Source organism: Ornithorhynchus anatinus, chromosome 14 (genome assembly GCF_004115215.2).
Source record: "Ornithorhynchus anatinus isolate Pmale09 chromosome 14, mOrnAna1.pri.v4, whole genome shotgun sequence".
Lineage (NCBI taxonomy): Eukaryota > Metazoa > Chordata > Mammalia > Monotremata > Ornithorhynchidae > Ornithorhynchus > Ornithorhynchus anatinus.
In genome coordinates this window covers 24,314,569-24,326,955 of record NC_041741.1, presented here as the reverse complement: position 1 = coordinate 24,326,955, position 12,387 = coordinate 24,314,569, and the positions used below count along the sequence as shown (strand labels likewise).

The following is a 12,387-nucleotide window of genomic DNA, read 5'->3' as shown; positions in this document are numbered from 1 at the left end:
AGAATCCCAGGATGCTGGGAGTTAGGTCAACGTCACATATTCAACAGAGAATGGCTTTTAGAGTGAAATATTTATCCCATTGTATCAGCTTTATTTCTACTTGTAACAATCTCCTAGGCTCTCTATAGTACTTGAGTATGCTGGCTTTGAGAGCTAAACCTCAGCTAAAGGAGAGAAATTGCACACCTTACAGAAGGTAGAAAGCATTATCTCTGAGTCAGAGGGAATATACTCCTTGGCTTCTTATTCTAGTCTCTTTCTTGGCTGTAAGACCCAAAGATCTGCATATAGAAAGAAGGTTTTGTAATAAACCCTCGGCATGTTCTAAAAACAAGGCTATTTAGAAGGTTCTGCCAAATGATATTGTTTCGTTTCAAAATCTTGTACGGTGGCTGGCCAACACTTAGACAACTGCTAGAAAATTATGCTAAAATAGCTGTACTTTACAAAATAAATTGGGTTGTTCTTGAGAAGAAAGATTTTCATTTCTTTGCTCTTCTATCCCCAGGGAGTTGAGGAGGAAATGTAAAATGTCAGACTAGATCTCCCTTTATGGAGCTCATTCTTCCCGAGTTGGAGGATGTTTAACAGAAACAACCATTCACATATAGCCCGATGTTGATAATCTTAGGCAACTGTAATCTCTAGTTAATCTAGATGCAGTCATAACTCAGCTATTCAGACATCACTCAAAAGTGCAGTCCTTTAAAGTCAATGCACCTGAAAGCTGAATCATCTTTCTCTTCATTGTACACCAGGTATTTTGCCTTTGGCAGCTCTTTCCAAAGATTTCTGATTTTCCTAGAATCCTCTGTGTGAAAGGTTATGATTCACAAATCAAGAAAGCGCTGTTTAGGCAAGCAGTTAAAAGGCAGTGAAAGTGATTATGTTGTTTCCTCTAGATTGCAAGCTCACTGTTGGCAGGGAACATATCTTGCAACTCTTGTACAACAGCTTAGTACAGTGCTCTGCACACTGTAAGGACTCAATAAATACCATTGGTTGATTGACTGATTCCCCAAAAGGAACAAAAATCAACAAAGCTTCAGTAAACCTTAAACATCCACTGTGTGCTTGTCACTGGCACAGTGAAAACTACAGGTTAGACAGGGTAAACGTCTTTATCAGGATACCCAGGATAAAAGTGCACTTTACCTTGATATATAGGTCTATACATTTAATAAATATAACCTTTGGATTGGCAGATGGATGATAAAACTGGTTCATCTGACAACATGAAATTCAAGACGCTTTTAGCCACAGTATCCAAGTATCTCTGAATTACATGCTTTGTATAAAGAATATTGAACCCGCAAATTATCATCACTGTTCATATCCTAGAACAGTAAATCTGTATCAGAACACCCCTGTTGCAAGGGGAAAGGGAAGGTGGAATGAATAAGTCAGTCATCCTAGTGCAAAGTATGTGAACTACTCAACCACTCACAGACATAATTCCTCAAAATGTCTAAACCGTGCCCTTCTGAGAACACTTCCTGACCAGATGTCGACATAGCCCATGTCTGTGTGGGTTACCAGTATGTTCCGTAAATGAGAAAAATCATTCAGATCAGCTCTTAGCATGCTATTAAGAAGCTGGGACACTCTGATTATGAATTTTAAATGCCTATTATCGTGCATCACAATTGGTGTAATTAGCCTTTAGAGCCTCACCATCCATAATGATTTTGCCTTCCCATGTTTATGAATGAGATTACCTGCAGGGATGAGGGGGAAAATGTGTGGGGAAGGGGCATAAGTAAGACATGTTATTGTTCCTAAATAAAAAGACATATATCATTAAGGATCCATAAGTAGGTGATTTTAGTTAGTAAGAGGGAAATTATTTACATAGTAATCAAGTTTTTTTTAATAGAAATATTTATAGCTCTGCTCTACTTGTAACCATCTGCACCCTCAGAAGATACAATTGATCATTTAAACTCATATTTCCCACTTTTCTGTCCTCAAAAGAATTTGGAAATTAGTTTTTGTGTCTCATGGGTGGAGGAACTAAAAAAGTGAGTCAGAATGGTACACAAATTTGACTTTAGGTAAATTAGAGGTCACCTCTCAGTAGTCTTGCTGAATGCACAAATACAACTCACGAACAGTTGCTGCTATGTCATTGTCTTCCCATCCCAAAGCCAATATTACTCACCTAACATGTCAGTGTAAAGTACTTGTTCCAGATCCCCCAACATTGTAAGTATAACATCCTCATCGAGGTGAGCAGTTCCTTCACGTAAGCAGCTTTCTTCTTCTTCCTCTGCCCAGCTCTTTCTGGTGAACTTTGGATCATAAGACACAACAGTTTCTTCATCCCATCGGCCGGCTTCATGGTCCACATCAAAAACCTTCTCAGAAGAACGTTTCTCAGCTGGTCTACCACTTGACAGGCGGCCACCAGAAGGCAGGCTATCTGCCCTGTCCTGAACTGCTGGACCACTGGAGCGATATAGATTCTGCACAGACTGTGACAGAACCTTGGATAGTGGGTTTCTTCCTTCGAAGTCGGATGCTCTCTGGCTGGTCTTCGCTGCATTTCCAAACCAGTTTGTTTTGCGAACGGATGGTCTGTTTTCCGCTTCACCGCTGAGCACAAGATTGGTCAAAGACTTTTGTTTCTGGAGACTGGCAGCACCTCGTCTCACTTCCTTGCTCTTAAACACAGAGAGCCCAGCAGGTCGCTGCATGATTTTTCCCAAGATTTCTCGTGCCAAACAGATTTCACACTATCTTCCTCCTCTGGAGCTCAGAATTCCATCGCTGACCGTGGGCAATCCGAGCGCTGTACTTACGGGATTCCCTCTCCACGAAAACCCAGGTCAAAGTCATCCTTATCACATGCCGGGAAGAAGGAGGACAGGCATATTGGCCACTTTGCATATGGACTGAACTGCATCACTCTGTAGTACTCACAACCGATTTCTTTGATTTTTCTCCAACTGAAGAGAGTTGAGCAGATACTCGGCTCCAGCCCCGTGCAGGCGACGTTTTCCAGACATCAAGTTCACTGGAGTGCTCTATCCACATTTCCCTCGACGTCCCCACTGTCACAGCAAAAGTGCTTTCTTGTGTTTTTATTCTCCCACCAGCTCATGACCGATTCCAGTCTAGAGCTCTTTACTTGGTCTGACACGGTGCTGCATGCACAGCTTCCACGTCAGAGCTCAATATGAGCTGAAATTAACCAGTGAAGCAGAGCTCCCTGCTAAAGCCTCCTCACATTTTAGTATTCAACCTGCATTCCCAGATCTATGACTCTTCCCTGCTACTGCAGTGGCTGCCATGGCAGCAAACATCCTGGTAAATTACAACGGGGAAACGGGAGCTTCGGTCCAGTTTCGAAGGCCACAGGTTTCCAAACACAACTGAACCTGAAAGTGATGCTAAATATTAACCCTGCCACACACTGAGATTTCTACACCTTCCCGACTCCCACCTAAGTCACGAGCTAGGAATGACAGACTAATTCCTGGTAGCTGCCGGCAGCTGAAGTAGGCAGATCCATGTGCTGAAAAGCACAAATCAAATACAAGAGTGGAAACTAAAAAAAAAAGAAAGGCAGAAAATATGGAGCTTGACACTCTCCACCCACTGAGAGTCCCTTAAAAAGAAACGCTTAGTTTCATCTTTTTTTCTTTATTCTTTTTTTTAAATGAGCCTAAATTCAGGGGATTTGGAGGTCTTTTAGGAAGCATTTCACAATGCCAAAAATCAGGACATATTTCAAGCTTCTGAAAGGAATCAGAAAACAGCATAAGAATGTGCCTTAACCACCAAGGTAATAAACCTTAGTTTTTCCAATTTTTTAAAAAAGGCACCTGAATGCTGAAAATGTGGAGGATGTGTTTTCTTTGGGATAAGACCCCAAAGAATTGAAAAAAACTAAAATATCAGCATTCATTAATGATATTGTGTACTTCATATTTCCTGAGCCCCAAGAGACTATGTTAGAAAACGAGACTTCAGAGAAACTTTTGAACTGCAGAATCAGAGATGGAACATGCACTCCTGAAAGCAAATTAATGGTCGTTAACAGCAGTGGGCCCTGCTGTGTTCAAAAAGAAAGATTTATGGAGAAGTGGAAGAGATCTTTCCTGGCTAAAATTGGGGGATATGATTTTTTTTGTGTCAATTGAGCACCTTCTTTGAACAAAGCACTAAGGGAAATTATAAAGGATGGTCCCTGTCACTGAGGAGCCAGAAATCTGATGTAAAGTGCTAATGGGATAAAAACAGGAGTGTAAAGACTAATATAGTGCACTGTACACATAGTTCATTATATTTTATGAAGAGGAAAACTAAATAGAAGCTCGATAATGATGATGGATCAATAAAATAAGTTTATACCTAGTATTTAACATAATGGAGTGCAGCAATGTCTTTAGGGGAAGTCTCTTTTTTGGGAGAAGAAAAAGTTTTGACAGAAGAAAGGGATGCGATTTGGTGACAGTGGGGAGAACATTTCAGGCAGAGGGCAGTGGTGAAAGGTAATGTGGACAAGTGTGGAGTGAGTTGTTATCCTAATCAGTTTCAACTGAAAGGAACAGAACACACTTCAGGGCTGTGGCAGGAGATGCAAGCTGCTAGGTAAGGAGAGAAATGAGCTGCAGAGTCCATTATCTAGAGCTTTAATTTGATGTTACAGAAAACATGGAACCAATAAAGGCTTTTAAGGAGAGGGATTGTCATAACCAGATTGACAGCTGAATTTATGGTCCTGAAGACTGTAAGTTCCCTGTAGACTAAAAATGTTTCTACCATCTCTGCCGCATTGTGCTCTCTCAAGTGATTAGTATGGTGCTCTGCACACAGTAAGAACTGAATAATAACCATTAATCCATTGACTGATGATTCTTGCTGCTTTACAGAGGTTAAAATAATCAGACACCACATTCTAGGCCCCATAGTAGCCCCATGTAGAGCTGCAAAGAATAGGTTGAACAATACTGTGCTTGGGCAGATTTATTCCAGTAATGATGAGGACTGGATCAAGCAAGGTCCTTTCAACTGGTATTTGATAGTCCATGCCATCGTGAGAAGCAGAGTGGCTTTGTGGAGAAATCATAGGAGCCTGAAGGATGTGGGTTCTAATCCCTGCTCCACCACTTGTCTGTTGTCTGACTATGGGCTAGCCACTTAGCTTCTCAATACCTCACTTACCTCATCTGTAAAATGCGGAATAAGACTGTGAGCCCCGTGTGGGACAACTTGATTACCTTGTATCTACCCCAGAGCTTAGAACAGTGGTTGGCACATAGTAAGCGCTTAACAAATACCATTATTATCACTATTATTATTATTATTGTTAGCTTGTATCAAACCCATTGATTTGTTCAGTGCCTGGCACATAGTAAGTACTTAAATGCTGGACAAAAAGGGCATGAACTAGCTTATTAGTCATGGTAATCTCCAAGCAGACAAATATACCTACTACTTGCCAGAACTCAGATATGTTGATGATTTGAGTGTTATTGTAAAATCTGTCAATACAACGCAAAAGATTTTTGTCCTCAATCTGATGAGCTGCAAAGTCTATTCAGATGGAACTTGATTAATTATATTCTTCAGGGTCATGTCCAGAAGGGTCCCAGTTATAATCCTGCTGGAAGTGGAAACCAATGAAATATCCTGCTCATTTTTTTCTAATCAGTTTTCTCTCCTCCTCATGGTGTCTTTGAAATTCTTCAGTTTGTTTTGCTGAAGAACAGCTTGTTCAGAACCTCATACAAACACCTGAGGATTAGGTACTTGTCTTGCCTTGTAGATGTCTGAGGGAATGTTGTTAGATGCTGAAGCATTTTATGTGGAATTGACTACACAAGTTATTTTAAGTGGTCAGATTTAAGTCCTTACCTCCTTATTTTAGCCATTTTCCTATTTTTCAAGAGCCTTCTCCTTTACAATGGGAGGCTTCATTGTTGCATTCTTGCCATCCTAGTAAGATTCCTTCTTTGTGATGAGCAAAACCATTTATATTATTCAGAGATGGTATCGAATCATGTTAAGAACCACATAGATTCTTGAGGGTTGAGTGTAATAGTAGTAGTGATAGTATTTATTAAGTGCTTACCCAATGCAGAGTCCTACACTAAGCACTAGGAGAGGATACTCTGAGAGAATGCGTAGACATGGTCTCTGTCCCTTGGGGGGCTCACAGTCTAAAGGGTATAAATGGAGAGAAGAACTTGGAGACAGGCACTTCAGGAGTGATGATATATTACAACACAACACTGACAAATTCACAAAATGAAAACAAAATCAGTAGGGTGCTATGGGTAGAGTATAGACTGTAAGCTTGTCCCTCTAGGTGGTAAGCTCCTTGTGCACAGGGAATGTGTTTGTTTATTGTTATACTGTACTTTCCTAAGTGCTTATTACAGTGTTCTGCACACAGTAAGTCCTTAATAAATATGACTGACTAGGGGAGCAGAATTTCCACCTCCTCATGGCTCAGAGACCAAGGGGCACCCATAGCCACACCAACTGCTATGGCAGTCCCCAGTCTTCCCAGGGTTTTTGTGGAGGGCTTTGCTGTGGGTATTATTCTCTTTCCCATCACAGTGGTGGAGGGCAGGTTGAAATGGAGTCTCCTCGATGGTGTGAAGGAGAGCTGGTGCCAGTTCCGAGGGAGGCAGCCTGGCAGGCTGTCTGGTGGAGGATATGCTGAGAACGCCAAGCAGCAGCTTTTACCCCCACCGTGGTGCACAGGGAGCATGTTGGAAACAACGACACGTCCCCACCAACCCCGCCCGCCCCAGTTGGAGGGATGTTGGCAGTTACCACAGATGTTTTTCTTAATAGTAATAATTATGGTACAGTGCTTACTATGTGCCAAGCACTGTTCTAAATGCTGGGGTAGATACACATTGGACACAGTTCCTGTCCCACATAGGGCTCACACTCTTAATCCTCATTTTTCAGATGAGGCAATTGAGGCTCAGAGGAGTGATGTGACTTGCCCAAGGTCAGATATGTGGCAGAACCAGGATGTTCAAGAGGCCTTGTTACATTGTATTCTCCGAAGTGCTTGGCAAGTGCTCTGCACATGGTAAGCACTCAATAAATATGATTGAATGCATGAATTCCCTACTAAGCCCTCCTTTCCTATACTCCCACTCCCTCCTGCATCACCCTGATTTGCTCCATTTATACATCCCCCCTCCCAGCCCCACAGTACTTATGTACATATCTGTAATTCATTTATTTATATTAATGTTTGTCTTCCCCTCTAGACAGTATGCTCGCCGTGGGCAAGGAATGGCTCTGTTTACTGTTATATTGTACTCTCCCAAGCACTTATTACAGGGCTCTTCACACAGTAAGCTCTCAATAAATACACTTGACTGGCTGACTAACTGAAAGAGCAATGGTTTGGAATTTTGTTGGGGCTTGACTTAGGTTTGTCTAGGCTAGCATACTGAATAATCAATCAACGATATTTATTGAGCATCTCCTGTATGCAGAGCTCAGAACTAAGCACTTTGGAGAGTTCAAATAGAGCTAGAAGAAATAATCTTTGCCCTCAAGGAAATATTTACAGATTTCTTTCTGAATGTCTGGAATATCTCACTTTAGCTATCCCTGGCCAACTCTCAAGGGTAACAAAATCAGTGAATTTAACCATATGTTAATTTGTTGTAGGATCTGTTATTCACGTTAAAAATCATTTTCTAACTGCAGCCAAATATGTCAGTAACATTTCTATAAGAAATACCAGAATCGCTCTTGTGGAATCCATGGTGTCAACATCAATATTCACACTTCAAAATAAATGTAAGATAAATGATAACAATGTTGTTAAATAAATATGCATTGGTAAAATGAGGAAAACAAAAATAGAGATGGAATGTGCTGATGGCCAAATTAAAATGTCTATTTACAACTCTGCAGAATGTTTTCTTTGAGGAAGAAGCAACAATGGTATTTATTCAGCTCTTACTTTGTGGAGACCACTGTACTAAACACTTGGGGAGAGTGCAGTACAACAGAGTTGGTTGACACGATCCCTACATGCTTTCCTAGGTCATACCATCTTGTTGGTAGTGAGTGTGAGAATGACAGGCAGAGAATGTCAAACTACATAGGAAAGCAGGCAAATCTGCAACATCGATACAAAAAAAGAAAGCAAAGGCTGAAAAGCCCCATCAACTCTTCCCAGAGAAGTACCCTGACCTGAGCTGTCAGAGAGAACCCCGGGTTTTGGAGAAGTGGCTTGCCAATATCCATGAGTCATTTTCAAATCCAACAATGTTGCCTGATGGATATGGGCCTGGTGGAAATTGATAAACGGCTCCAACCTCACTACTCTTCCCTTGTTTTGGAGAAACAGGTCTAACTACATTTAAACAGCATTTATATTATACAGGTTTGTCAGTAGTCTCCTCCTACTGACTCTGAAACCTAAAACAGTCCAGGGTCAGCTTTAGAGAGTAAGCAAGGGATGAAATTTTCGTAGATCGCAGCATCAAGGGAAATGGAGAGTAGACAAATCAGAGGGCAAAAATGCAGAATGGGGGATGCCATCAGCATTGGTGAAATGGGAAAATAGAAAGGATGCAAGGGTAGGGAAATACGGAGTCACCATCAGAGGGGTAGCCTTGGGAAAATGAGGGAGGTGTATCATCAGACAGAGTGAAATGGAGGGCACGTCAATGAGAAGCAAAGTGAGTAAAATGGGAGGTGCACTATTAGGGGAATGCCCAATTTTGGAGGGTGATGTCAAGGGAGCGAGCCGGAAATTCTGGCTGAAATAGCAACTAGTGTCACTTTAGGAGTACTACACTCCTCTTGGTTTCCCTGGACCCTAAAGTCCTCCATTTCTTTGCTTCTCGTCATCGACAGGTTAAGGATCCCTGCTGAGTGTACCCCAGGTTTCTGACACCCCTACCACTGGGACCCCCATCCCTAAGCCCAGACATCTCCCCAAAGGCAAGGGAATCAATGAGTACTTCTTGGGGGATGGCTATAGGCGAAAGCATTCCCACCCATGGCTTCCCAGGTCTGTTTTTCTTTTAAAAAAATATTTGTTATTATTATTATTAGCAATAATAATAATAATGGTACTTGTTAAGCACCTACTATGTGCCAGGTACTGTTCTAAATGCTGGGGTAGATGCAAGGTAATCAGGTTGGATGCAGTTGATCCTCGTTTTACAGATGAGGGAACTGAGGCACAGAAAAGTGAAATGACTCACCCAAAGTCACCCAGTACACAAGTAGTAGAACAGGGAATAGACCCCAGTTCCTTTTAACACCAAGGCTCATGCTCTATCCACTAAGCCAATGGTTCTTCTTCTCAGCACCTGAAGCTTCTCCTCCTGTCTTGCTTCAAGCAGACACCAAGATCCAATATCTCAATAACATTTAATAGTAGTCTTAATGTGGGGACAAAAATCACAGAAGTCGGGTTCCATCTGCCTTTTCCTAACTCTAACTCTAATGTTCTCCAGGACATTCTTCAGCTTTGCTGAAGATGTTCTGAGACTTGTATCCTGTGCTCTCAGGGTACCCCCAGACTCAAGGACCCACCCCCTTCTTTGGTGACTTAATAATTAGGCTGATGAGCCATGGGGGTCCTAGCTCACAAGGCCTCCCCAAGACCAGAAGGACTCCTTCATGCCCTGCCCCCCCCACCCCCCAGCACCCACATCCCAGTTGAAAAGGTTCTGACAACTGCCTTGATGTTGCTGGCTAGTTCAGCTTTTGCTAATTACCTTCATTTCTCCAGGTAACAATACCACTGTAGTTCTGTTTAAATCATTTATGCTAATTAATCCATCAAGATTGTTCTGATATAATTGTCAATAAGGTCTTTTCTTTCTATTATCTTTGTTTTGAAAACTAAAACAAGCTTATTCAATTTTTCAGTTACTCCTAATCTTGCCCTCTCCAAGTGCTTCAAAAACCAGGGTCTCCCTGTAAACACTTTTCCTATTCAGGGGCAGGGACCTCTGTCATTCTAGCTGTTTGATCCCAAAACTTCAGGGGGTCCTAATCTTCACTTGGGGTCATCTCCAATCCTTCTCTGTGCCTTGTGTTTGCTGAGGGTCACAGCAACAAGTTCTCCCTGTGCCCTGCTCTCCCACACACATTCCTCAGAACTTCACACCTCTAAAAGACTGAAGGTCTTCCCATGTCCCCTCTAATTCCTTCCCAATTCTTCCCTCTGATTGGCTCAGCATCAAATACTGACTGCTATCTGAGGCATTAATTAAATTTCCTTCATGTATTGGCACCATGGAGCAACTCTCCTGGCTTATCCCTCCTCATGAAGCAGGAGCAGAGAAATGGGAGTTGTCACTGAGGAACGGTTGCTAGGTATTGGATGAACAGACATGTGGATGGATGGATCTATAGAGGTAGGAAACACATTCCTGTTAGCCTACTGCTGTAATAGGAATAATAATAATAATAATTGTGTTATTTGTTAAACACTTACTATGTGCCAAATATGTACTAAGCTCTGGGGCAGATACAAGCAAATTAGGTTGGACACAGCAACTGTCCCACATGGGGCTCACGGTCCCAATCCCCATTTTACAGATGAGGTAACTGAGGTACAAAAAAGTGAAGCGACTTGCCTAAAGTCATACAGCAGACAAGTGGCAGATCCGGGATGAGAACACAATACCTTCATGGGTTCAAATCCCGGCTCTGCCACTTGTCAGCTGTGTGACTGTGGGCAAGTCACTTCACTTCTTGGTGCCTCAGTGACCTCATCTGTAAAACGGGGATTAACTGTGAGCCTCACGTGGGACAACCTGATGACCCTGTATCTCCCCCAGCACTTAGAACAGTGCTCTGCACATAGTAAGCGCTTAACAAATACCAACATTATTATTATTATTACCTTCTGACTCCCAGGCCCAGGCTCTATCCACTGTGCCTTGCTGCTTCTCTACAGTAGTCTGTGGTCCACAGGTCCCTGGCCATGATGCCCATAGAATTACACAACAATAATGATAATAATAATTAATAATTAAGTGCTGGGTTAGATACAAGGTAATTTGGTTGAGTTGGTTACACTCTCTCCTTGGAGAAAGCCTTCATTTTCAGAGGATTGCTAAATTAAGAGTCTTTGAGTGAAAACAGTTTTGCAAACCAAGCAAAAATACATTTCTCAGTAGAAGAAAGGGTTGTTGGCAATACACTGCAAAAGAGACAAACAGCCAGTATGAGTTTATGAGCCTTCATATTTGAATGTGATTTGTAGAACTGCATAATATTAACACTGCAGCTCCAGGAGCTATGTTCCCAAATTCATCAATGTATGAAACTGACATATTAGAGTTTTCAGGATCCTCTGACAGCATTCGACTTGATCCTGAGAACAATAATGATTTGAAATCCTAGCTTGTGCAGGCTCTGTTCACTGCAGAATGACAAGGGTGACATTAGAATAACTTCATCTGAAGGGTTTTCAGTGTCCCACTTTTCCCTAAATATTGCTTCAACAGATAAGGATGAAAGGAATCGTTTCAGCTCCTGGATGGGGATATGAGATCTGGGTAAATCCCAGAATTAAAAATAAATCTGTGGTTTAACTTCCACATAGACCAAGGTACTTACCTGATATCTCCTCTAAACACTGTTTGGCTGTTTTACTGTAGGACAAATCCATTTTTGTGGGGCTGGTGCAGGAGTCAGAGGGTGGCAGAGACGTACTGTCATGTTCTGGGTGTGCTCTGAAAATAACCAGAGAGACTGATTACAATTGTTTTACCTCAACTGGTAGCTGCAGCTAATGATGCTGACTGGAACTTCAGTTTCCTCACTTGGAGACTTTCAAAACCTCACAGCCCTTCATCAGGGTCAGCAGATTTATATGCCAGGTCTCATATACTGTGAGGGGAGCTTACCACATTTTCTGTACAGTCCAGGAATTTAGGAACATCCATTATGGTGAGATCAGGAGATGTGACTGCATAAATTTTATAGTAGACTATAGGCTAGTCTAGAGCAGGGAAGGTATCTATTAACTCTGCTGCCTCATACTCACCCAAGTGCTTAGTCCACTGCTCTACATATGATAAGTGCTTAATAAATACTATTGATTGATAGTACAATTTTCTTAAGTGTTTCCCACTTTTAATAATAATAATAATGATAATAATCCTATTTGCTAAGCACTTACTATGTGCCAATCACTGTTCTAAGCACAGGGGTAGATATAAGGTAATCAGGTTGACCCACATGGGGCTCACAGTCTTAATCCCCATTTTACAGATGAGGTAACTGAGGCACAGAGAAGTTAAGTGGCTTGCCCAAGGTCATACAGCAGACAAGTGGCAGAGCCAGGATTAGAACCCACATCCCTCTGACTCCCAAGTCCATGCTCTTTCCACTAAGCCACATTGAGTGTGCAGTTCTATCACTGAA

At 41.9% G+C, this 12,387-nt stretch overlaps 1 protein-coding gene across 7 annotated transcripts in view; it reads right to left on the bottom strand.

The window, feature by feature from the left end:
• NAV3 (neuron navigator 3) overlaps positions 1-12,387 on the bottom strand; it is a 617,057-nt gene that overhangs the window by 192,645 nt on the left and 412,025 nt on the right. For all 7 annotated transcript variants that reach the window (XM_039914053.1, XM_029078987.2, XM_029078989.2 and 4 more), the window contains one exon: positions 11,578-11,693. In XM_039914053.1, coding sequence (XP_039769987.1) covers positions 11,578-11,693 — 116 coding nt within the window. The remainder of the gene's footprint in view (positions 1-11,577; positions 11,694-12,387) is intronic.